Source organism: Gorilla gorilla, chromosome 4, assembly GCF_029281585.2.
Source record: "Gorilla gorilla gorilla isolate KB3781 chromosome 4, NHGRI_mGorGor1-v2.1_pri, whole genome shotgun sequence".
Taxonomy (NCBI): domain Eukaryota; kingdom Metazoa; phylum Chordata; class Mammalia; order Primates; family Hominidae; genus Gorilla; species Gorilla gorilla.
Genome location: NC_073228.2, coordinates 18710621 through 18737290, shown reverse-complemented (window position 1 = coordinate 18737290; position 26670 = coordinate 18710621). Strand labels below are relative to the sequence as shown.

The 26670-nt window shown below is 46.7% G+C and overlaps 2 protein-coding genes across 6 annotated transcripts in view; one reads left to right on the top strand and one right to left on the bottom strand.

The window, feature by feature from the left end:
- The window catches only part of MTNAP1 (mitochondrial nucleoid associated protein 1), a 16234-nt gene extending 2565 nt beyond the window's left edge, over positions 1–13669 (top strand). The window contains exons 3-6 of one of the 4 annotated variants that reach the window (XM_004041063.5): positions 299–1812; positions 7040–7147; positions 7692–7799; positions 12032–13669. In XM_004041063.5, coding sequence (XP_004041111.5) covers positions 306–1812; positions 7040–7147; positions 7692–7799; positions 12032–12132 — 1824 coding nt within the window. In that variant the 5' untranslated portion in view covers positions 299–305 and the 3' untranslated portion in view covers positions 12133–13669. Of the gene's footprint in view, positions 1–298; positions 1813–7039; positions 7148–7691; positions 7800–9960 lie in introns of all 4 variants that reach the window. The other 3 variants (XM_004041066.5, XM_004041064.5, XM_019027232.4) reach the window with 3 other exon arrangements.
- Positions 7136–26670, bottom strand: CPSF4L (cleavage and polyadenylation specific factor 4 like). Of its 2 annotated transcripts, XM_004041071.3 has the most exons (6): positions 26506–26670; positions 25719–25769; positions 22461–22613; positions 18725–18820; positions 17420–17513; positions 13236–13325 (listed from the first exon to the last, which is right to left on the bottom strand). In XM_004041071.3, exons 1-6 carry the CDS (start codon positions 26606–26608, stop codon positions 13283–13285), a joined length of 540 nt encoding a protein of 179 aa, XP_004041119.1. In that variant the 5' UTR covers positions 26609–26670; the 3' UTR covers positions 13236–13282. The 2 variants fall into 2 exon arrangements, 1 of the variants encoding a protein (XP_004041119.1); XR_008680287.2 differs by lacking the exons at positions 13236–13325; positions 18725–18820; positions 25719–25769; positions 26506–26670 and adding an exon at positions 7136–7228 and having other exon boundaries at positions 22461–22582.

Genomic DNA, 26670 nt, shown 5'->3' with positions numbered 1-26670 from the left:
TTGTGCCACTGCACTCCAGCCTGGGTGACAGAGTGAGACTCTGTTTCCAAAATAAATAAATAAATAACCTTTGGTTCCTGGCCTAAGTTTTTTATTCTTTACCATTCTGTCCTTGAATAACGTGTTTAAGGGTTTTTAAACAATTTTTTATACTCATGTAATGACTAGTTGACTTGCTGTAACCGTAAGTAGCAAACATCTAGCTTGTTCCAAATGATTTAAAAGATACAACACATAAGTAAAATATTGGTATTTACAAACTATGTGCTTCTCATAATCTCACATTTACCTTTTTCAGGAATAGGATGAGTGATAATCCACCCAGAATGGAAGTGTGTCCTTACTGTAAGAAGCCATTTAAACGATTAAAATCCCACTTGCCATACTGTAAGATGATAGGACCAACCATACCTACTGATCAAAAAGTTTATCAGTCCAAGCCAGCTACACTCCCACGTGCTAAAAAGATGAAAGGGCCAATCAAAGATTTAATTAAAGCTAAAGGGAAAGAGTTAGAGACAGAGAATGAAGAAAGAAATTCTAAGTTGGTGATGGACAAACCAGAACAGACAGTGAAGACCTTTCCACTACCAGCTGTTGGTTTGGAAAGAGCAACTACTACAAAGGCAGATAAAGACATCAAGAATCCAATCCAACCATCCTTCAAAATGTTAAAAAATACTAAACCAAAGACTACTTTCCAAGAAGAAACCAAGGCTCAGTTTTACGCATCAGAGAAAACCTCTCCTAAAAGAGAACTTGCCAAAGATTTGCCTAAATCAGGAGAAAGTCGATGTAATCCTTCAGAAGCTGGAGCGTCTTTACTGGTTGGCTCAATAGAACCTTCTTTGTCAAATCAAGATAGAAAATATTCCTCAACTCTACCTAATGATGTACAAACTACCTCTGGTGATCTGAAATTGGACAAAATTGATCCCCAAAGACAGGAACTTCTAGTAAAATTACTAGACGTGCCTACTGGTGATTGTCATATTTCTCCAAAGAATGTCAGTGATGGGGTTAAAAGGGTAAGAACATTATTAAGCAATGAGAGAGATTCCAAAGGCAGGGATCACGTCTCAGGAGTCCCTACTGATGTTACAGTTACTGAGACTCCAGAAAAGAACACAGAATCACTCATTTTAAGCCTTAAAATGAGCTCATTAGGTAAAATCCAAGTCATGGAGAAACAAGAGAAAGGACTTACCCTGGGAGTAGAGACATGTGGGAGCAAAGGAAATGCAGAGAAAAGTATGTCCGCAACAGAAAAGCAGGAACGGACTGTCATGAGCCATGGCTGTGAGAACTTCAGGGATTCAGTCACAGGAAAGGAGTCTCAAGGGGAAGGACCACATTTAAGTTTGCTCATTCCGAGGGAGACGACTTACGAGTTTCATTCTGTATCGCAGTCAAGTAGTCAAAGTCTTGCCTCTCTAGCTACAACATTTCTTCAAGAAAAGAAAGCAGAAGCCCGGAATCATAATCGTGTCCCTGATGTAAAGGCATTAATGGAGAGTCCCGAGGGACAGTTATCTCTGGAGCCCAAATCTGATAGTCAGTTCCAAGCATCACACACTGGGTGCCAGAGCCCTTTATGTTCAGCCCAGCGTCACACTCCTCAGAGCCCCTTCACCAATCATGCTGCAGCTGCTGGCAGGAAGACTCTTCGCAGCTGCATGGGGCTGGAGTGGTTTCCAGAGCTCTATCCTGGTTACCTTGGACTAGGGGTGTTGCCAGGGAAGCTTCAGTGTTGGAATGCAATGACCCAGAAGCCACAACTTATCAGTCCCCAGGGGGAAAGACTCTCGCAAGGTAAACAAGCTTATTTTCAATTGCCATCTGTCCCATCCAAAATGCTCTCTCTGCCTTTTGAATTTATAAGGGTCAAAATACTAACATTTTCAGTCATTTAGTTTATTTTCACCTAGGCATGCCAGTAGACTGCATATAAAGCTGTCCTGAAAGAGGCTGGGTGTAGTGGCTCACACCTGTAATCTAAGCACTTTGGGAGGCTGAGGCCAAGGCAGGTGGATCACTTGAATTCAGGAGTTAAGACCAGCCTGGGCAACATGGCGAAACCCCATCTCTACTAAGGATACAAAAAATTAGCTGGGTGTGGTGGCGCACCTGTAGTCCCAGCTATTTGAGAGGCTAAAGTGGGAGGATCACCTGAGCCCGGAAAATCAGGGCTGCAGTGAGCCGAGTATGTGCCACTTCACTGCAGCCTGGGCGACGGGAGTGAGACCCTGTCTCAAAAAAAAAAATTGTCCTGAAAACATTACTTCTTGCTTCAGGGGTCAGTAGTGGTGGTTTATCCCTCTCTTTTTCTCTCCCCCAAGAGTTGAGGGTTACGCTAGGGCAGGCTGGCGATACTGAAAGCAGTTGAGTTTCTGCCTTGAGAAGAGGCATGTCCGGTAGAAACTGGATGGGTAAACAGACGAGAAAAATATAACGACTTAAAATTCAACTAGATAGAATAAGCACTGTGTTCAGAATCCAGTCAGGACCAGGTTGTACAAGAAATAGGTTCTAAGTTTACAGGACAAGAAATAGGTTCTAGGTTTCAGGCAAATGCAACATCTAGGAATTTAGAGTAGCAAAGTAGGATGCAGGTGGTAGGACACAGGTAAAACTAGCCAGGTAAGAAGGGCAGGCAAGGCAGATAAGTGGAAGTGGAGGCTCAGGAAATGAACAGTGAAGATCAAGGACCAGAAACAGAGGATGTGGCCAAAAACAAAAGAAAAATGTAGGCCACAGAGACTAGGACCCAAGAATAAAACCAGTGATTGAGCCTGGAAACAGGAGAGATGAGGCGAGAAGGACTTGGGGCGAAAGACTGAACGTTGAAACTCACCTTGATTATGAATCAAACTTCAGAAGCTTCCTAGAGGCTCCTTTTGCTGATGGCTGGAATCGGTTAACAGGAGGGAAGACCAAGGCCCAAGGAGGCAGGAAGTTCCTGACAGTCATTTGAAATATCTTTGCTTTTCTCTGCTGAATCTCATCTTTAGTTATGAGACCACCTCTCTAGTTAAAATACATAAAGTTTCTTAAGCTTTTCTAGGGGCAGGGTGATTGTAAAGTAGCATACCTGTCTTGTGTAGTGGCCATTGGTGCTTTCATGCTTATTTTGACAGGAGACCTGTAACAACTCAGAATAGGTTTGCAAGAGAAAAACTGGTATTATCTCTTCCTAAAGGGAAATCATTTTCTTCTCTGGTAGAGTTTGCAAATGATCTCATATTCACTAAACCTCTATTTGCCTGGTCTCAAAATGGATGTGTACTAAAAGCAGAACATTGCTAGCCCAAAGCTGCATTTTCTTTAACTACCTTCTATAAACAGGCCTAACGTCTAGACCTTTTTGCACAAAGTTGTAGTCACAAAGTCAAGCCCCTTCTCCGTAATAAACACATTTAATTATATTAACATTTGTGTTGCTTTGTGGTTTTCAGAGTGCCTCCATCTGTATTTTTTTTTTATTTTGGGCACAAAAGGTGGACAGAGAGGTGGGCAGAGTGAATTTATCCCTATTTTGTAGATGATGAAACAGGCACAGAGAGCATAAGTGATTTGTCCAAGTTTGTGTTGCCAATAAATAGTAGAGCTGCAAGGAGAACCTAGTTTCCTGAGGCCTAGTTTAATCCTTTCCACTAAACCATGTTGTAGAAAATACACCATAACTAAAACCATGTTTGTTATAGTGCCATACTTTTCTGTGTGTGTGTGTTTTGTTTTTTTGTTTGTTTGTTTGTTTTTTGAGACAGAGTTTTGCTCATTGCCCAGGCTGGAGTGCAGTGGTGTGATCTTGGCTCACCTCTGCCTCCTGGGTTCAAGCGATTCTCCTGCCTCAGCCTCCCAAGTAGCTGGGACTACAGGTATGCGCCACCACGCCTGGCTAATTTTGTATTTTTAGTAGAGATGGGGTTTCTCCGTGTTGGTCAGGCTGGTCTCGAACTTGTGACCTCAGGTGATCTGCCCACCTCAACCTCCCAAAGTGCTGGGATTACAGGCGTGAACCACTGTGTCCAGCCTTCTGTGTGTTTTTCAATTGCAGATGCACATGCTCCCCCCATGATAAATCTCTCTAGCAAATTGAAGGACTTGTGTATTTTCTGTACTACATTTTATAGTGCTTAGGAGTGTCCTTGATACACACTTTTCATTTTAGAGGAAAAAGTGAGGGACCTGACGTTTATCTGTGATGACTATGACTATCGTTATGCTAAATACATTATGTCATTTAATCCTCATAACAGCTCTGAGTGACACCACTGTCCCACCCTCTTATTCCTCTTGAGGAATCTGAGCTTCAGACATCTTTTTTTTTTTTTTTTTTTGAGACGGAGTCTTGCTCTGTCTCCCAGGCTGGAGTGCAATGGCACAATCACGGCTCACTGCAACCTCCACCTCCCAGGTTCAAGCGATTCTCCTGCTTCAGGCTCCAGAGTGGCTGGGATTACAGGCACCTGCCACCAGGCCCAGCTAATTTTTTTTTTTTTTTTTTTTTTAAGTAGAGATGGGGTTTTGCCATGTTGGCCAGGCGGGTCTCGAACTCCTGACCTCAGGTGATCCGCCCGCCTTGGCCTCCCAAAGTGCTGGGATTACAGGTGTGAGCCACCAGACCTGGCCTGAGCTTCAGACATTAAGTGACTTGCCCATGTTCATGCAGTAAGTGACAGAATCAGGATTCAAACCCAGGTTCGTCTGACTCTACTAACTATTCCAAACAGTGAACCTCAAGTTGAGTTTAAAGACCACAGATAGAAGAGTCAGGTGAACCTGGAGGTATTAACTACTAACTCTCCCAAACAGTAAGCCTCAAGTAGAGTTTAAAGACCACAGATAGAAGTCAATACCTTGTTTGATACGTTATTGATACATTTCACTGTTAGCTCCTAAGAATACAATAATAAGATACAGTAACTTAAAACATTAAATTACCAAGGTTATGAGACAGGATATAGGAGGGAAAATAGAATTTTTTCTTCAGTAACAAGTTCCTTCCAAATAGTGGTGAGAAACTATTTTAATCCCTTTTATTGCTCATAGTCTGTAACTAATAAACGCTGTACTTAGTTTGGTACTTCTATATCAGACAGTAAATAAGGTGTAATCATCATAGGGCCTCTACTTCTGTTATAAACTGAAAAACTATTGAAGTTGGATCCAGGATCAGTGTTCAGACTTTGATGTTCCCACCAAATGAACACAAGATACCAGAGGAGAGAGACCCTAGGATCAGGTCAAGCCCTGATCCCTCCATTGGCCAAGGACTTCAAGGCCATATCAATCTATAGGGATTAAAAGATGGTGCCATTGGCTCCTTAAAAAGCTTTGTAATTTCACCAGGCAATGACTGTAAATTAGAGTTTTATTGGAATCTTTGCACAAGAGAATGGGCTATACCTTTTCTCACTCAGGCAAGACCTTTGATAGGTCATTTGCCCTTCTCAGGAAGCCAACTCATTCCTTTGGTACTTAAAAGTCAGGGCCAGTGAGCTAACAGTTACTGAATTAACTGCAGGTCAGGCCAGTAGGCTCACCTGACTGGAGAAAGCAGGGCAAGGTCAGGGAGCCACGTGATCCTGACACTGCTGACAACATGGTCGCAATTTTCAGGAAGTTCTCTTTGCACCGTTTTCCTCAAATTTTTTCGAAGATGAATGGGGTTTTTTTTAAGAGACTAACCTTCACCTTGCAAGAAAATTATCTTCTGTGCTATTTCTTGGAAGCCAGCATGATTCTTTTCATTGTTCTTTAATGATCATTTGGATATTTTTACATCCACAGCAACTTTTACCACACTTGCTAAACCTATTGTCGGTGTTTAATTTCTTCTTTATCTTGATGAACCAAACCAAGACTAGAGAACTATCAGTAGTAGAGATTACCTGTCATAAAACATGGAGAAAACCATGTACAGGAGAAATGTGATTAAGGAGCATAAGCCCTTTTTTTTTTTTTTTTTGAGGCGGAGTCTTGCTCTGTTGCCCAGGCTGGAGTGCAGTGGCGCGATCTCTGCTTACTGCAAGCTCCGACTCCTGGTTTCACGCCATTCTCCTGCCTCAGCCTCCCGTGTAGCTGGGACTACAAGCGCCCGCCACCACGCCCGGCTAATTTTTTCTATTTTTTAGTAGAGACGGGGTTTTACAGTGTTAGCCAGGATGGTCTCAATCTCCTGACGTCGTGATCCACCCGCCTCAGCCTCCCAAAGTGCTGGGATTACAGGCGTGAGCCACCGCGCCCGGCCTGCATAAGCCCTCTTTTCTGGTTCTGCTTAAGTTATTCATGTACTGAACATAAATAGGAAATGTTTGCTGGCCAATAATAGCGATAGGGTAATAGAACAGGCATGTTGGCTGTGGGCAAGTCACAATCATAAAAGGAGAAAGTCACGCTTTTAGCTGACATGTTTAGCAGATGATAGAAGATGTAAAAGAGGCCAGGCGCAGTGGTTCATGCCTATAATCCCAGCAGTTTGGGAGGCTGGGGCGGGCAGAACACATGAGGTCAGGAGTTCAAGACCAGCCTGGCCAAAGTGGCGAAACCCCGTCTCTGCTAAATAACAAAAATTAGCCTGGCGTGATGGCGTGTGCCTGCAATCCCAGCTACTCGGGAGGCTGAGGCAGGAGAATCACTTGAACCCAGGAGGTAGAGGTTGTAGTGAGCCGAGATCATGCCACTGCACTCCAGCCTGGGCGAGAGAGTGAGACTGTGTCAAAAACAAAAAGATGATGTAAGAGACTCACTTCATGAAGCATATGCGCATCAATCACCTGGCCAGGGTACTCAGCAGACCAAAAAACAAGTAGACGCCCTGATTTTCAGGGGTCCCTTGGCCTTTTGAAAAACATTTTTTCAACCTGTAATTGATTTGACTTTCAACACTTAGCTGCAGTCCAATGCAGAAATCTTTAATGCACCTGTTTAGAATATGCTCTTCCTGAGGCTTAGCCGTGGATCCTTCGGCACTGGATGTTGGGGAAGGGGGTACGTTTCGGTAAACAATGACAGTGACTTCTGTTTGGAACCATAGTTTCTTTGTTGGAACGAAGCTCAACTCATATAAGGAGTTTGGAACCCCCTACCGGACTTACAACCTCCAACTTCTCTCTAATGAGGCTCTTGGGAGCTGTACAAAAAGGTGAGGCTGGAGTTTGACTGTTGTGTTCTGTTGCAGGTTCTGGGCATTTGGAAAAGTTTCTCTTCGGGCTGTTAAGCAAGGCTAGAGAGGAGAGGAAAAAATTGTTAAAATGTGTGTTGTCTTCCTAGTTTTCCATTTGTCTGTGTTCATTTTGGAGTTGGACATAATTGAAAGCACCAAAGCTAATAACAGCTACCATTTATTCAACAGCTTGTATTTTTTAATACCTACCCCCAACTTTCCCTTGCCCACATTGATTGTGCCTCCTCCCAAAGCCAGAAAGACTCTAAACCTCAAGTTAACCAGTTGTATTAGCCTCCTGCCACTAAAGATTTTAACCAAGCACCCAAAACAAGAGTAACTAATTTGAATCTAGTCAAGTTAAGGTTCTTTGATGTTAGCCTTTATGTGTTTAAAATATGTGCATGTAAATCTCTGAATTACAGTTCCATCACTCAGGCTAACTGGGAAAACTTGAATGACTCGCGGATACTGGCCCTAGTTTCAGTCGCTGTAACAACAAGCCGTGTTTCCTTTTGAACAGGCTGGATCAGGTGCAACACCACCATAAGGAAGAGTGGATTCGGTGGCATCACGATGCTCTTCACAGGATACTTCGTCCTGTGTTGTAGCTGGAGTTTCAGACGTCTGAGTAAGTCTTTCTATATTTCTAGCCTAAATAACAGGTCCCATTCCGTTATGTGGACCTCCAAGGGATTCTCTGAATTTTTTTTTTTTTTTTTTTTACAGCTTTACAGTATCTGGCATGCCCTGGTGAATGAGCTATTGCCTGGGGTTTCTGGGTTTTATTTTTTTGAGATACAGTTTTGCTGTTGTTGCCCAGGCTGGAGTACAATGGCACGATCTCAGCTCACTGCAACCTCTGCCTCCTGGGTTCAAGTGATTCTCCTGCCTCAGCCTCTCGAGTAGCTGGGATTACAGGCATGCACCATCATGCCTGGCTAATTTTGTATTTTTAGTAGAGATGGGGTTTCTCCATGTGGGTCAGGCTGGTCTCGAACTGCCGACCTCAGGTGATCCGCCCACCTCAGCCTCCCAAAGTGCTAAGATTACAGGCATAAGCCACTGCACCTGGCAGGCTCTGGGGTTTTATTAGAGGCTTGGTTGTAATGGCCTGTATAAGATTTGACTAGAATTTACATAATTGCCCTTGTCCTCCATTTCATGTTGTCTTTTTTTTTTCCCCCCCCCGACCCAGGCTAGAGTGCAGTGGCATGATCTCAGCTCACTGTAACCTCTGCCTCCCAGGTTCAAGTGATTCTTCTGCCTCAGCCTCCTGAGTAGCTGGGACTACAGGTGTGTGTCACCATGCCTGGCTAACTTTGTTTTTGTATTTTTAGTAGAGACAGGGTTTTCACCATATTGGCCAGGCTAGTCTCGAAATCCTGACCTCATGATTCTCCCGCCTCGGCCTCCCAAAGTGCTGGGATTACAGGCATGAGCCACCGCACTCAGCCTTTCTAGCTTTTTTCCCTTCCCTGCTAAAAGGTCAGGTACCTAAGAACTGTTACCCTGCTCCAATGGAAGGTGCTTTTCCTTGGTGCCTAAGAGCACCTTTTTGGCATTGAAACCAAACACCTTTACACCACGAAAGAGAGAAGGAGGAATAGAATACAGCTGTCACTTACCAATGTGTCTAAGTCTTATTGCTATCTCAGTTAATCTACTTTGAACACTTAAAAAACAAAGTGCCATTCTCCAAGTTTCAGCTTGCACTAAGTCTTAACCAGAAGGAAAATACCTTAATTTCATTTATCTTAATTCAAGATGTGTTTGTTCATTTCTTAAAGTATTGTATTATAAAAAAAATCCTTCTAGTTAAAAAGATGAGTGGGTATCAAAAATATCAGCATTTTTGTATAATTAAATTTTTGTGCTGGTTTTTGTACAATCAAAAACCAGTATTTTGGGGCCAGGCGCAGTGGCTCACGCCTGTAATCCCAGCACTTTGGGAGGCCGAGGCTGGCAGATCACCTGAGGTCATGAGTTCAAGACCAGCCTGCCCAACGTGGTGAAACCCTGTCTCTACTAAAAATACAAAGATTAGCTGGGCGTGGTGGCGGGCGCCTGTAGTCCCAGCTACTCGGGAGGCTGAGGCAGGAGAATTGCTAGAACCCAGGAGGCAGAGGTTGCAGTGAGCCGAGATCACGCCACTGTACTCCAGCCTGGGCAACAAGTGAAACTGCATCTCAAAAACAAACAAAAAAAACCACCAGTATTTTTGTACAATTAAAACAAAAAGCCCACTTTCAGATGAAAACTTCAGGTGTAAAAGTACAAGATAACGGTGAATTCTGAAGGCCAGCATAATTCACACACTGGACTTCTTAAGAAAAAAAAAATCACAATTTGATGCTAATTGGGATTCGTTTGATGAAATCAGTGCCTAGTGAGTAGCGGGTAGGTCCGACAGCAGGAACAGGGCGGCAGCACTCCTGCATGCTGGCTGGGATGGCCTCGCTGCCATCTCTTGTATCAGACACCTGGCCATGGGTGAGGAAAAGGAGTGCCTTTCTGATCATCCTGCATAAATGGAGAGGCCCAAAACCAAGAGTCATTTCTCCCACAGAGAAAAGGGCTTTTCTTAAAGTTTTACCAGTCTGAAAGGGATTGTTTGATACCTGACATTAATGAACAGAGACTGAAGAAAGTGAAACAAACTTCTCATTGTGCTTAATACTCTATTTCTAAACTTATAAAACAAAAAGAGAATGATCTGTAGAGGCAAAAGATAGTAACAGTCATTGGAAGTGGCCTCTCGGATCCTTACATTTGTCTCCGTTTATCCAAAGAGCTGCAGCGGTGGCGTAAGTCGTGTTGACCTGGACATCACTTAAAGCTCTGGAACAGCAAAGGGCGTACAGTGGAGATGACTGCAATACATACTAAACAGTTTAAAAATGTATAATATTTGGGACAGGGAGAGGGGAGTGAAAAAATAAAGAATAAAATTATTGGAATCTAAAATAATGATACAGGAAGTAAACGTATTATTAATATAGACAGATCTGGTTCTGTCTGGATGTTCTTGGCTTGCTGTCAGGAGCAACTGAGAATTAGAGAAAAACTAGTTCTGTTTAATCATAAAGTTGTTATTCAAGGAGATGTGAAGATGACAAAGATCATCATTAAAATTAAGAAGTCATTTCTCAGTAAAAAGCTAGTATCTCATTACCATTCATCTATATGAGATACCAGACTACTACCTACATGTTGATACAGGAAAATATCTGAATTGGCAGAAAATAAGCCCACATCAGGCCCTTCCCCTTAGTTTCTTTGGGGCCCTTGACCAGATCTTGATAGGTGTGAGAAACACGAGAGCTAAGGATGGGCATTCGAGTTGCAGGTAAGCCTCCGAAAAAAAGCTTACAAATATTTTTAAGCTGATTTTTAAAATAGCACACTAACTATAATGTTAAATCACATTTTATACATCTTAATTGAGTATAATAGTGAACCGGTGGCTAATGTATCATCTCTTCCTGGAAACTTTTCAGAATCCCACCCCTATCTATCCCTTTCTCAAGAGTTTCTGTGCATTACTGAGAAATCCCTCTCCATTTGTTAGGGTTGTTTTTGGCTGGTGGGTTTTCTGTGTCTCTTCATCTCATCAAACTATTCAGTGTCTGATTTTTTGACTTCTGCTTTGGCCCACAGAGATTAACTTGGATACTTACAGGTAGAAAAAGCTTTGAGGAAATTTAGGCAACATCGATGGATAAGTGTTTCCCCAACCTCCTTTCTAACGTAGAGGGTTAGTTATATATCACACGCACACACCCCTCTGTCTCAGCTTTGCTTGTGGTGTCCTTATGCCAAAATACATGAGGTCAGTTCCTCTTATGTCCCAGCTCTTTTAAAACTACAGGAATGCCGGGTGCGGTGGCTCACGCCTGTAATCCCAGCACTTTGGGAGGCCAAGGCGGGCGGATCATGAGGTCAGGAGTTCAGGATCAGCCTGTGCAATGTGGTGAAATCCATCTCTACAAAAAAAAAAATGTAAAAAGTAGCTGAGCTCAGTGGCACACGCCTGTAGTCCCAGCTACTCAGGAGGTTGAGGCAGGAGAATCACCTGAGCCCAGGAGGCGGAGGCTGCCGTGAGCTGAGATTGTGCCATTGCATTCCAGCTTGGGTGATGGAAGAGAAACCTTGTCTCAAAAATCCCAAAAAACCTACAGGAAAGCCACAGCCAGCATGTGTTGACTTGTATGTCGTTTCTCTCTCTTCTCAAAGCTGGAATGCTGGGGCTACTTTTTACCTACCTTTTCTATTCCCAATCCCCTGCTCCTTCCCATCCCTAGTGGGAGTAATTTAATTCTGCAACAAATTCTCATAGTTAAGGTATTCAGCAATATATCCCTGTATCCTAGAATTCTCTGTAGGGAAAAAAGTTGTGGTTGAGGGGAAGAGTTCTACATTCAGTTATTTTAGTTTAATATTACTAAGAACTTCATTGGAACCCAGAACAATCTTCCCTGCCGAAAGAGCTTTGTGCCCATTCTCTGTGAATGCTCTTTAGGAGAGATGCTTAACGATTCTCCCCACACCTCCCCCTGTGTCCTTACTCAAGACCAGAAACTCTCAAGGTGAGAAGGTAGATGAGAATGACCTTCAGTAATATCCTCTTTCCCAGTCCCCCAGTTCCCTCGAGCAGGGGCAGCAGACCCCACTGTGACCCACAGACCAAAGCCAGCCCACTGCCTTGTTTTTGTATGTAGTCAAAATGTTCAAAAACAAGCCCTGCTCATTTGGTTAGGTGGCATCCATGGCTGTTTCACACAACAGCAGCAAAGTCGAGTAGTTGCGACGGAAACCATATGCCCTGAAAAGCTGAAAATATTTACTATCTGGCCTTTACAGAAAAATTGTGCCGACCCCTGCCCTGGAAGAGCACAGTACCTCCATGCATTGGTGTGGCGAAGACGACTGGGGATTGCCGCTCTAAAACATGTTTGGATTAGGAAGCACATTTAAGTAGGAGAAGTCTTCGTGACTTCTCTCTAGTGCCTTCGTGCCCTGTGTTGCCCACTGAATTGCCCTGTAACACCTAAGTGTAGTGGTAGCATTAAGGGATAGCTTTTCAGCCCTCAAGGTTATCAGGAACATTTGTATCACTGCTATAAATAAAGTAGTATCACTTATCATAATCAGGATGCTGAAACATAATGAAAAGGTTTAACTTAGTCACAGTAAATATTTTATATCCCTGAAAATAAGTTATTTAATGAGAATAGGACTATTTAATGATCCATGAGTCCTAAAAGGATATCTGCCTTGTATTGCCAAGTTTAAGGCAAAGGTGAGATCCTGTATTAATAAGACAGCTTTTTTGTTTGACATTGGTAAGTACCAAGAATTCTAACTCACATATAGTAGGAAACAACAAAAAGTCTCCACTGACTTCTTTGAATTAGATACTGAGAATCCACAATACAGTAGCGTGGATAACTTTCAAGAAGCCATTGGAAACATCTCCACATTCTGGGATTACTTGTAAATGTCTACAGAGTAATGGAAGGAAAGGCTTCCTTGTCTGCTCATTGCTGCCACCTGGGTTGGGAAAATAATTGAAGATGTTTTATCAAGTCCTTCAAGAATCTCTTCTTAATGTTCAGAATAGTTTAAGAGCGTTGTTGAGGTAAACTGATAGCTGATTATTTTCTGAGATTTAGATCTAAACAAACTCAGCATGACGAGGAAGCACACTTCACAGCTCCAGGGTGCAATACTGATGTAAAGTTGCATCGTGAGGATACATTTTTCACTCATGTATGCAAAATTCCTATCAGTTCATTTGCACAGCCAGTTCCAATCATGTATGTGATCACCAGATTAAAAGCTTCATCCAGAAAGACAAGACTCCTCAGAACGAATAGTAGACAAGTAAGACTGCTACCCACAGAAGCCAGTACGCTTCAGGTATGAGGCGGGGTAACTACTCATCTCTTCACAGAGCCAAGGAAAAAAAAGAACGTCTCTAACATGATTTACCATTTTAAACAGCCTTATAAGTTTTGTCTCTTAAAATCATGCTGCAGAAGGAGGGGGTAAAAGTCGTGTTCTGCCCTGTCTGTGGCATTGGTGAGAGCCCTGCTAGGTAAGAAGCAATGCTTAGATCTTGCTTCCAGGCAGCAGCTTGAATTCCCAAATCTTCCTGCAAGGTGCATACAAATGCAGCGTGAGAATCCATACACGTAATCCATATTCACCTTCCCATCCATCCCGCAGAAGAGCCATGGTGACACCCAGGCTACTGTGCATGCTTGAGAGGACGTATTTGAAGGTTCTGTTACTACAAGTTGGGAATATTCACGGACATGCCTGAATACCCCGGCTGTAACTCACACGTGGTCTGTGTAAGTGGATTAACCTCGGGGCGGCCTTGTTTAATCCTGAATAATAATATCTGAAAGACTGAGTTTACTTGGGAATGTGTAGTTTTTCTAATGCACATTAAAATTTATTTTAGCTGTTAAAAATAAAATCATTTTATTATCAGCAGACTCTTTTATACTTTATGGGGAATCTACATACTACTTCCGCCACTCTTCATAATAAAATTATTTGTAAAACATAAAAAGTACTCCCCTGAGCTGATTATTTGCCTCTTCTAGAGCCTCACCTGTGAAATGGGTGGGTGTGTCCCTGGGTAAGTTATCCAGTTTACTGGAGCCCCCTTTGTACTGTAATTTAGGGATAATTATTCCTACTTTGCAGACATTTGGTGAGATTAGAAGTCTTACATGTGTTAATTCCAGCAACGTCTGTGATGGTAGGAACTCATTGACAGCAGCTGTTCTAAAGCCTGTAGTATGTGCCATCATACTATATATAAATTCCAACCTTGAACGGAGGAAGAGAGGCCCTACTGCAATCCACAGGCAGATCCAGCCAACATCTGGGGCTTGCTTTGTGCCGAGTGCCATGCAAGGTTTTTTACATGCGTTTTCTCCTTTTAGTTTCAAACAGTCCTGTGGCCTGGGTGCTATCCTGCTCATTTTCCAAAAAGAAAACGGGCTTGAGGTAGAGTGATTTGCCTACGTAGCTCTGTGCTGTTCATCACATAGCAGCCCCCATTGGTTTGAACTGGCATTCAACCCCCCAAAACCTGACTCCTGGGCTCCATTCTTTTAGACTGCCCTGACTGGGGACTCCAGCTCCAGGCAGGCCAGGCATCTGTCTTTTTACCAAAGTGGGGGGCCAGTTCTTCCTCACACATCCCATTGCTCTTCTCCATTATTCCAAAAGGCTCAGCACAGCCACTACCCCCCCTTTCCCAGTGGATTAAGTTGCCTTGGTATTGGCCTTTCATGATGGCATTAAAAGATGGTAATACCGTTAAATGTTTCATGTTACTACCTTACCTCCCCAGGATGAGCCTATTTTATTCCATCTACTGCCCCATGATACTCCACATATAAGGTACAGAGTATATTCTTAGATTTAAATAAGCCATACAGGGAAGCAGCTGTCATGCTAAAGAAAGCCATTTGAGTTAATTGCCAGTTGACAGCAGCAGCTGAAGCCATATACAGAGGAGCTGCCACGTGCAACCCAGACCTGTTGGTAGGAGCTGAGCAAAGTATAATGATCATGGATTTCCCATAGACTCGAGCTTTTGGGTTTATGTACATTTTGCTCCCGTTTTATGGATAACTCGTTCCTGCCAATCTGCCTCCAAACCTGTTGTATTTTTAGTAGCTCGTTCACTTACAGGATCAAAAGAAATAAGCCTGCCTGCCACAGGCTACTTCTGCACCTCACTCATACCCTGCTTAGGATGACAGCGGGCTTACTGTGGAACTTGGGAAACAGAATCCCATAGTAAGACCATTGAGCATCTTCTCCTGACCATAGGTTAGTTTTTAATAACTCCTATCAGTTGAGTCTTACTGTACTTACTGGCATAATGGCCTGGTCTTTGACACAAAAACAGAAAAAGTGAATGGCATGACTTTTTGTAAATTCAGATTTCTAAAGATGTCTAGGGAACCATAGGAGATGGTTAGCTACCTTTGTGAGGAATTGGATGGATTCTGCTTGTTGGTGAAGCTTATTTCAGGCATTCAAGCCCAGCATCACAATCCCAGAGAACGAGGCTGGCACATAAACGCAACTGTACAAGAAAAGTCAAGGGTTCTGCCACTCTTACCTGTCATCCCAATAAAACTATTCTCTTGCAGAATGGAGACTGCAAAGCTCAGGACAGTTTAGAAGCTATGAGAATGAAGGTATGATCAAACATGATTTTTTTTCTTTCTGATAAACCAGAAGATAGCAGAAAAAGGAACCAGGTGCTACATTCCCTCCCTTAACCATACTCTGCCCTCCTGCCAAAAAAGAATTTTAAGGACGTTATGTACAAGTAACTGAAGAGTAGTAGGCAACAAAGTGGGAAATGACTGTTCCTTTTGAAGGAACAGTCTTGTCTAGCAGGAGATGCCAACAGGATGGTTTACAGTATCCTCTCATTCTCTCCTAATTCACACTCGTATCTGCTGCAGAAAAGGAGTCATTCTCCAGCTCCCTGATCATTCCTTGCCCTCCCAGCTCTCAGCCAAGCACTAGCCCAGCCCTGTGGGTTCCTTTGTCCACCCTGTGGCACAGGCCCTGCCCTTGACCCCTGATCCCCAGGCAGGAGAGCAGGCACTCTGTTGGGGATGGGGGTTTCCAAGCTTCCACAGCAGAAATAGGAGGTGCTGAATCCCGGGGCCAGCTGACAAGCTACAGATAAAGTGAAGTCGTGAGAAAACACCTACTGCAGATAGTCCCTGTGTGCAGACACCAACTTCACAGAGGGCCGGGACGCTGGCCGTGCATTTAGGGTGAAACCAGGGTTCAAGATGCCTTTAGTTACAGTTTTAAGTGCCAAAAGCATACCTTTCAATCAAAGTTAGGCTTTCATTGTAAATGGGCTTGTAAATTCCCCGCAGTCCCACAGATCGCCTCCCACCTTCTTTCAAAGCCCGCTCAGAACCAGCAGGGACTGTCTTCCTCCCAGGCCATCACCCTCCCAGCATCCAGTGCTCGGAGGCCCCAGTAGCTGTCAGTAGCTGCCCCAGTGTTGGCGCTGTCTGGCCTCTGTGATACTTAAACAGGTGTCTGACATTCAGTCATCTAGACCAGGGGTCAGCCAGCTTTTTCTATAGAACACCAAACAGTGCATATTTTATACTCTGCAGGCCACTGGGTCTCTGTTGCAGCCACTGGACTCTGCCATCGTAAGCACCAGAACAGCCACGGCCGTGTTCCAACAAAACCCTTTATGAGCACTGGAATTAATTTCACATGTCACAAAATATTTTGATTTTCCTCCCACTTTTTACAAACCATTCTTAGCCCCTCGCCTGTACAAAGACAGGCAGCAGGCTGGACTTGGCCCACAGGCTGTAGTTTACCAACCCCTGACATAGGCGCTCATCAACACTTGGGTATAGAGAGTGTGTCTCTCCATAGGGACTGAGCACAGTTCTCAATCAGGGCCAGCCCTGATTCCCAAAACCATGCGTGCTACCCAGCTAGCAGAAGGAAAGCCTTGGGCTGGTCAACAGAGAAGTCCTACCCTACCCACAGCAGAGATTCTAGAGGTTGGAGAGGAGTCTGGGAGGAACAACCACATATATGTGTCCCACGTGCATGATGACATGCCTTTCAAAGGAGAGTGAGGGTTCGCTGGGAACCATGCAGTGCTGCTGGGTGAGCTTCCCTGGGGAGCAGAAAGGAGTGGGAATAAAGGGATGAGGCATGACGGCACGTGCCTGCCTGCACTCACCTTCATGTAACTCGGGTTGAGTAAAAGATTCATCTTGGGACTAAGGGAAGTGGAGAGAGAGACGATTACAGCCCAGCTCTCGCCCTCCCATCTTCTGCTCATTAACGTGCTCTGCGCCAGCCTGCTGCAGATTTCATATTTCAGAACCCTGTAGGGAAGTTGCCCTCCCTTAGCCAGGGCGTGAGGGAGAATTACAGAGGACTGGGGAGAAATGGGCATTAAGTGTTTCTTCTCTTATTACTAGAATAGTTTGTGAAAAGATCGACACCCATCCCCAGCATGAATACACATTAAGAGGATGGGTTAGAGTTCTGAGATTGCCAGGGTCAGGCAGTGGTGCCAGGAAAATACTGGAGCGGATGCTTGCCAAATGCTTCATTTTCCACTAAGGACCAGAGAAGGTATGGAAAGATCTAGAACTAGAAGGCCAGGCCTAGCACTCTGGTGGGAGTCGGTAACTGAAGGATCATACTTACTGAGCAAATTGGCACTTGGGTCCCTCGGGGCAGAAGCCAACTAAATAGTTGAGACACATTATTCTGGGGACATGGCGGTATTTACACAGAGGACCTGCTGAGCAACGAGAAAGTGATGAGAAGGATCCGCTTCAGCAAGAGGGGAAAACACACATGAAAAAGCTCCCTAGGAAGGGTGTGGATGGTCATAGGGGCTTCACTTAATAGGGGTGGATAAATCTTCCCATCCTTTCTGTACCACCCTAAAGCATCCACTTCTAGCCATGAGACAGGGATGGGGAAAAGGAACCTTGGAATGTGCTGGAGCAGGTGTCAGCTGGCAAGTTCTGAAATAGAGTTGGAAATGTCACTGACATGCTGTGTCCTGGAGGACTTGCATGGATATGAACCACACTTTGTTGCCTCTTATTTATTTAGGTATGGGAGGTACAGCTGAGAAAAAGCTGACCTGGCCGGGTGGGGTGGCTCACACCTGTAATCCCCGCACTTTGGGAGGCCAAGGTGGGTGGATCACTTCAGCCCAGGAGTTCAAGACCAGCCTGGGCAACATGGTGAGACCCTGTCTCTACTAAAAATACAAAAATTAGCTGGGCATGGTGGCGCACACCTGTAACCCCAGCTACTTGGGAGGCCGAGGCAGGAGAATTGCTTGAACCTGGGAGGTGGAGTTGAAGTGAGCCAAGATCGCACCACTGCACTCCAACCTGGGTGATAGAAAGAAAAAAGCTAACCCCACAATCCTACTGATCTTCTCAGCAGCCCTCACCCCCGCCCAGATCCCTAAAACCAACAGCACTAAGAACTCAGTAAGAAAAACCTATCTGAAGACAAAGGAGAGGGAGAAACCCTGTTGCTTAGGGCATGGGAACCCTGCTGGGGGAAGCTGCCTCTTAAATTTGGCTGGCAGCAATGGGAAAGGTATGACATGCTTAAGCAACACTCAGGACCCCCCAGGTGGGTAAGTGGAATGCAGAAGAGAGCACACATGAACTAAGCGTCTCCTATGGGCCTGACCCTGTGTCAAGAGCTTCCTGTGTGGTTCAGTAACTTGGAGAAAGGCATGCAGCTGATACATGCTGAAGGTAGGATTTGAACCCAAGTCAGTCTGCCTCAAGAAGCCTGTTATGGCCCAACACCAGGCTGTGTTTTGTGTGTCACAGCAGAGCTGGAGGAGAACTACAGAAAGGCCTTCTATTTGGGGTTTCTCCAAGGCACAGCCTCATCAGGAAAATGGCCCCTCCCCTGCTGAGAGCTCCCACCCTGATCCCCACAGCCCCTAGGGCTCCCTGGCTTCCAAGGCCTCACCGTCCTTGCAGAAACCTTGGTCATACCAAGGACAGTCCTGGGACTTGAAAGCTGGCTTCACATGGAGGAAGGGACACTCCTTGTTGCTGCAGTCACCTGAAAATCCCAGCACTTTCTGTAGAAGCAGTTTCTCTTTGTGATCACTTCTGTGTCCCCAAACCAGATTGACCTTGCCCCTCACAAACACAGAAGACACTGGCCTTTATTCTGGGAGTCACCAGCTTTTTGAAGATGGCAAGTATGCTTAATCCTTCCTGCAGTCTAAAAAGGGTGGATCCCATCCTATTTGCTAAGCAGGGCATGGTCTGAATATACACCTCTGGAAGAGTAAGAGTGGGGGACCCCAGATGGAGAAGGAGGCACTGGAACTGAAGGCCATTAGAGGCTAGCAGGAACAAGGAGAGCCGAGAAGGCCTGCAACGTTAAGTGGAGATATTTCCATGTCGCTGTAACTGCAGCCCCCTCTTCACCTCTACTACAAAACCCATGCTGCCTGCAGAGCCTAGGGTACCTGTTCCCCTTGGTGGAAATGCAAAGAAAAGCAGAGCCCTGCTCAAGTTGGCACAGGTATGAAAAGAAACATTCTGCAGAGTGGGCACCTGCATTATACTAAGCCTGCGTCATCATCTCTCTATGGATTAGACCAAGTCTCAGGTTTAGTTTATTTCCTACAGGGAGCCAGCCCAGTAGGCCCAGGCTACCCAGGTGTCATTATTATTATTATTGTTTTGAGACACGGTTTTACTCTGTTGCCCAGGCTGGAGTGCAATGGCGCAATCTTGGCTCACTGCAACCTCCGCCTCCCGGGTTCAAGCAATTCTCCTGCTTCAACCTCCCAAGTAGCTGGGATTACAGGCATGTGCCACCACGCATGGCTAATTTTTTGTATTTTAGTAGAGATGGGGTTTCACCATGTTGGCCAGGCTGGTCTTGAACTCCTGACCTTGTGATCCGCCCACCTTGGCTTCCCAAAGTGCTGGGATTACAGGTGTGAGCCACCACGCCCGGCCCCAGGTGTCATTTTAAGAGCTCTCTTAGATTTCTCTTAGGAAGAAAGCTCTGAAGGAAGCATGGGGGAAGATTCATCCCACTTTCACTTCATTCAAGTTGAGAACTCATGAATCTTTCCAACTTCATCCTCCTTAAATGTCTACAGCTCAGTGCTTTTCAGAGCTGAAGGAGCGTCGTAGCGTCTATTCCACTGATTTTCAAATTGCTCCAGGAAGATCTATTTTATACACTGGGCCTCTACAGAGCAAGGTTTCGCCTAAAGGAAAGTACCCCTAGGCCAGGCACAGTGGCTCATGCCTGTAATCCCAGCACTTTGTGAAGCCGAGGTGGTGATCCTCAGGATCACCTGAGGTCAGGAGTTTGAGACCAGACTGGCCAACATGGTGAAATCCCATCTCTACTAAAAATACAAAAATTAGCCAGGTGTGGTGGCACATGCCTGTAGTCCCAGTTATTCAGGAGGCTGTGATGGGAGAATCGCTTGAACCTGGGAGGCAGAGGTTGCAGTGAGTCGAGATTGTGCCATTCCATTCCAGCCTGGGCAACAGTGCGAGACTCTGTCTCCAAAAAAAAAAAGGAGAGTACCCCTGATTCCCAAGAGTTTAAAACCACCATTCTTTCCCAGCCCTCTCATTTCACAGAGAACGCCAGGGCTCAGAGAGGGGAAAAGGCCACATCCATTTCATTCAGCTTCCTCACGTTCATGAAGGGTTCATTTGTTCATTGTCAGTGTACAGCACTGGGCAGAGTGCTGACTCTGGGCTTGAGCTTTCTAATGAATCAAAGTGACATCACCCCCTAGGTGATGCTGGCCAGCATTTGATGGATGGAGATAACAGGAAGTCATCTACACTGGTTGCCGTTCTGCTGGGCGCACGTCTCTGCATTCCTGACCTGGCCAGCAGGTGGCAGCAGCACCTCAGCCTTCAATCCGCCTTTCAGAGACGGGGTACTGGGCGGAAGACCCCGGACACCAGGCCCTTCCAGTGACTCTGTCCCACTCCTACACCTCCCCAACAACACTCTGATTCCAATTAGAGTGATCACCACTTTGATATTCGAAAGCCACATGCATTCATTTACTGTAAGAACAGTAGATTACATCTTGTAATCATGGGCTTACAAGTCTGTCCTCTACTAATTGGAGTTACCTGGGGGCGGAGGGGGACCTGGTCCTGTTCCTGTATCCATACCCAGGAGCACCTGATCCCCAAACAAACACCGAGGGCTATTGAGGGAATAACTAAGTAGGTGGCATTTTATTACTAAAGTCACAGAATGTTAGGCAGTGACCAAGGGGAACTTGGATAAACATTGTCCTTTCAGGGGAGACATGGGGGCAGCTCTCAGGAACTGCCATGCCTTTGCCTCCCAGGAGCAGGCAGGAAATGGAATGTTAGCCTGGGTGGGGCTCTGACTGGCCTAGGTAATGCTTTGCCTCCTTCTCAGGTACCCAGGACCCTCCCATTGGCACTAACGAGGAGCAGCCGCTTGGGGGGCCCTGAAGCTGGCTGCAGCCACATTTGGAAGCCAAGCCTCCTGAGTCAGGGGCATCCAGGGGATTCTGCCAGCTCTCTCCTTGCAGGTCACTCTTTATGGAATACAGTTGGAAAACCACTGGACTAGATAATCCGTAAGGCTCCTTCCAGCTCCGAAAAGCTCTGAGCTGTAGAACCATATTGTGAAGGGTGAGACCTGAAGCACATTCACAGATTCCTTTCTTAAGTAAGCGGGAAAGTGGCTGCAGCTGCCCCATAAACAGTCCCTTGATTAAAAGGACAAAGGAGGCCGGGCACCGCGGCTCACACCGATAATCCCAGCACTTTGGGAGGCCGAGGCAGGTGGATCACCTGAGGTCAGGAGTTCAAGACCAGCCTGGCCAACGTGGCAAAACCCCGTCTCTACTAAAAATACAAAAATTAGCCGGGCATGGTGGTGGGTTCCTGTAATCCCAGCTACTCAGGAGGCTGAGGCAGGAGAATGGCTTGAACCCGGGAGGTGGAGGTTGCAGTGAGCCAAGATCATGCCACTGCACTCTAGCCTGGGGGACAGAGCAAGACGCTGTCTCAAAAAAATATATAAAAATAAATAAAAGGACAAAGGATGCCTTGAAGCCAGAGGGAGGTAAGATGCTGGTCCAGGCTTGACCGCACAAGATGACTTTAGGTGCTAGACCTCTGAACCTCATGGATTTATGTTTACAGTGACCTTTGATTTCCAACAAGTGATGCTAGTTCTCCGTTTATGGAAACAATGCAAAGTTTCTTCTAAAGTAAGAGTTAAAATAGCAAGACCGTTGGAAGAGCAGACAGTGGTGCTGGGGCTTTGAGGGTACAGCAGGCATCGTGAATGTGGCTCTGAAGGCCTGATATTAGAGAAGTTCTAGCCGGGGCCTGAGAGATGGCTCATTTGAGACACTTCAATATAGTCAGGCTGGGTGTGTGATGAACCAAGAATGGGGAGAGAAACAATCCCTTCTTCCCTTTTGGGGGTATCTGGTATGCACCTTGATCCAGGGGGCAGTAAAGGGCAGGGACTTCAGGGTGCACTTCTGCTTGTCTAGGGGTTTGGACAACAGACACCTGAGACTCAGACAGTTCTCTCTGGCCTCCAGGGACATGTCCAGCCTCCTCTGCGTGCCCGCTCCTCTAGAAACCTTCTTCCCATCTCACAGCCCACACTGCCACCCTCCAGGGTGAGGCACCGAGCCAGGAAGAGGCCTTACCAAACTTGGAGTAGAAGTAGCACTCAGGCATCCTGGTGAGGTCATACTGGTGCAGGAACTTGCAGTGATCACCCTTCTTGCAGAGCCCCCGGAGCCAGTGCTTGCACACCACCATCTTCTCCCCTCGGTCATGTCGGAAGGGGCAGAGTTTCCCTGGAGACACCAGAGCACCTGGCTGGGAGGCCCCTCATCCACAGCCTGAGCCCGGCTCAGCCCTCCAGGGGATTCCCCAGGAGGGTACCTGACTCAGTCCCCAGCGGCTCTCCCCTTATCCCTTCACCTGGACCCTGTAGGGGCTGGAACTGGGAGCCGAGGCAGCATGAAGGGAGAGCTTTTTTTTTTTTTTTTCGAGACAGAATCTCGCTCTGTCGCCCAGGCTGGAGTGCAGCGGCGCGATCTTGGCTCACTGCAAGCTCCGCCTCCTGGGTTCACGCCATTCTCCTGCCTCAGTTTCCTGAGTAGCTGGGACTACAGGCGCCCGCCACCACGCCCTGCTAATTTTTTCTATTTTTTAGTAGAGACAGGGTTTCACCGTGTTAGCCAGGATGGTCTCGATCTCCTGACCTCGTGATCTGCCCACCTCGGCCTCCCAAAGTGCTGGGATTACAGGCGTGAGCCACCGCGCCCGGCCAAGCTCTTGTTTTTGAGATGGCGTCTCGCTCTGTTGCCCATGCTAGAGAGCAATGGCACGGTCTCAGCTCACTGCAACCTCCACCTCCCAGGTTCAAGTGATCCTCCTGCCTCAGCCTCCCAAGTAGCTGGGATTACACCTGCAACTACACCCGGCTATTTTTTTTATTTTTAGTAGAGACGGGGTTTCACCATGTTGGCCAGGCTGGTCTCAAACTCCTGATCTCAGGTGATCCATCCGCCTCAGCCTCCCAAAGTGCTGGGATTACAGGCTTGAGCCACCATGACTGGCCAGGGCAAGCTCTTCTTAAAGCACAGCTGTTCCCACTACCACACCTTTGCCCATCCTTCCCATCTGCCTGGCGTGCCATGCCCTTCTCCAGGGAAGTATCTGGGCTCAGAACAGCTGCCTCCTTTTCATTCCCAGAGTGCCTAACACCCCCTCTCGTCCTGCCAGGGAGCGGGGCCAGGCTTTCCAGCCCAGAATCCCCACACCCAGCCCAGCCCCTGGCACATAATAAGTGCTCAGTAAGGGTGTGTTGAATTCCCATCTTTAAAAACATCAAATGTTATGCTTCCCGATTCCAGAGACCTAACAGGGTGACAGAAGAGCCAACTTTGTAATGATTTATATGGAATATTCCATGGAAATGTTACATTTAACTGCTTTATTATCTTCACTCAAGTCTGCCTTGCTATTAGCAGGAAGGACACCCAGTTCCTAAGTTTCTTTCTTTTTAATTAATTTATTTATTTGAGACAGGATCTTAGTCTGTTGCCCAGGCTGGAGTGCAATGGCAAAGTCATGGCTTACTGTAGCCTCAACCTCCTAGACTCAGGAGTTCTCCCATCTCAGCCTCCCGAGTAGCTGGGACTACAGGCATGCACCACCACACTGAGCTAATTTTTTTATTTTTTGTAGAGACAGGGCTTTGCCATGTCATCCAGGCTGGCAGTTCCTGAGTTTCTAAGCAGGTCCAGCCTCATGCCTGGCCAGTTCTCTGACATAATTTGGGGGCTAGGGGAGGTGTTCTTTCCATTTTTCCTTTTTTAAAAAAAAAATTATGTTTTGTAGAGATGGGGTCTCACTATGTTGCCCAGGCTGGTCTTGAGCGATTCTCCAGCCTCTGCCTCTCAAAGTGCTGGAATTATAAGTGTGAGCCTACTCCCCCGGCCAAGGTGCTCTTTTTAAATACCCCTAACCTCCACCCCTGGCTATTGACTTGCTTGGTTCTGACCTTCCACCATAATAGCTTTCTTTCTTTGCAGAAGGGTGTTGCTAGGAACCACTGCTCTAGGGACTGGATGGGCTGAGTTGAGGAGATGCCACTCAGTCCACACTGAGCCTGCAGGGTCCTGGGTGCACAAGGCCTTGGGCGACCAGTGATCCCATTTCCCTTCTCCCTGCATGGTCCAGGGCTGGCCCCAAGACAAACAAGGCAGGTGGGCAAACATGGCCCCAGGTCCTCCTTTCCTGGTCCCCTCCAGCCCCCCAACTTCCAGGGACAGAGTCATTTGGATCAGAAAGCATGTCCTAAACTCTCACACCAGTGAGATTTCTTAACCTAAATGTATAGGCAAGCGGTAGGAAGACAGGGAAACCCTAAAACTGGAAGCCAATTTTTTTTGGCAATTGTATATTTCTGTGGAAAGAGCCTCTACGTGAGCCATGAGCCAGAAGGAAAGTTGAAAACTCTTATATTTGAGTCAGGCCTTCCCAGAATGGCTGCATTTGGGGAGAGGGGCCTAGGAAGACGGTATTGACCCAAAGTCAGGGCAGGAGAGAAGTGGAGGATGCTTTTTGATAGCATTTCAAAGATGGTGGCTGGTGCTACCTCAGGGCATAGGGAATGGACGAGACAACTGACCAGTTTCCAAACTGAGTCAGAGCAGGGGACTGGGGGAGAAGGATGCCTCTCTTCTAGCTGGGAGGAAATCAAGAAAAACATTAAGAAGCTGGAGCCTCCTGGGAATGCACAGGCCAAAGCTCAGACACACGCCCATCCCAGCAAGGCAGAAAGAAAAAAATACCCCTTTCCAGGCAGCCTGGTTACCCTGATGCGAACTGCAAACTATGAAGACTGCTGCTGAGGCGGGGAAATCTTAGGGGAGGGGCAGGCTGCTGGGTGGATCCAACCACTTATCCTTTGTCTACCTGTAAGTCTAAAATTCTGCTCCATGGCCGGGCATGGTGGCTCACGCCTGTAACCCCAGCACTTTGGGAGGCCCAGGCAGGTGGATCACCTGAGGTGAGGAGTTTGAGACCCGCCTGGCCAACATGACAAAACCCCATCTCTACTAAAAATGCAAAAATTAGCCGGGCTTGGTGGCATGCACCTGTAGTTCCAGTTACTCGGGAGGCTGAGGAAGGAGAATCGCTTGAACCCAGGAGGCAGAAGTTGCAGTGAGTTGAGATCACGCCAGATCACTCCAGCCTGGGCAACAGAGCAAGATTCCATCTAAAAATAAATAAATAAAATAAAAATAAAATTCCGTTCCATCCCAATTTTCCCTCCCCAGGTGCAAATTCGACACCCTATCCCAGGCCAGGCAGAGCCCCTGCTGGGTGTAGCTCAGACAGATCCTACACTCACCCAGCTTGGGGCCCAGGCCTGTCTGCTAACTCACCTTTCTCACAGAGCCCTTTAGTGAAGAAGTTGCACACAGCTGAGGCCGACTCTGGAAGGAGAAGAGGGAACGGAGAAGGTAGCTTCCCCAGAGGCTGCAGCTGTTCCGGAAGCCTCCACCTCCTATCGGCATGTCCCACCTAGACCTCCCCCAGGCTCTGGCCTATGGGACCCCCAAATCTGGGCCCTGTAGAGGTTAACCTGCAGAGCCAGCCAGCAGACCTCAACCCTTAACCCCCCAACTCTGAAACAGAGGAGCTCGAGGGGCTCAAGGCTGGCCCAGGAGCTCGGGAGGCCAGTGTGGCTTCTCTCAATTCACCGTCTCTCTGTGCCTCTCTTTCTCAGTCTGGAAAATGGGTTGCCCCGAAGCCACAGAAGAGAGAGACAGAGAAGGGGCGTTCGCATCAGGGAGTTGAGCAGAGAGGCCTGTAGAGAAGGAAGGGGGAGGGAGGCTGGGCGTGGTGGCTCATGCCTGTAATCCCAGCACTTTGGGAGGCCAAGGCGGGCGGATCACGAGGTCAGGAGTTCGAGACCATCCTGGCTAACACGGTGAAACCCGGTCTCTACTAAAAATACAAAAAATCAGCTGGGCGCGGTGGCGGGCGCCTGTAGTCCCAGCTTCTCGGGAGGCTGAGGCAGGAGAATGGCGTGAACCCAGGAGGCAGAGCTTGCAATGAGCCGAGATTGTGCCACTGCACTCCAGCATGGGCTACAGAGCGAGACTCCGTCTCAAAGAAAAAAAAAAAAAGAGAAGGTAGGGGAGGGACAGCGGCCCCACCCTCACTCACTGTCCATGCCCTGGAAAGGCAGGAGCCCAGTGCCCTTCTGCATCTCGACATCCTTCTCGAAGGCAAAGGTGAACCGCTCTAGCCCCGCAATGACCTCTTGCATCTTCCGTCTCCTGCTGGGGCTGCGGAAGCTGCTGGAACCCAGGCAGGTGGGCCCAATATAGC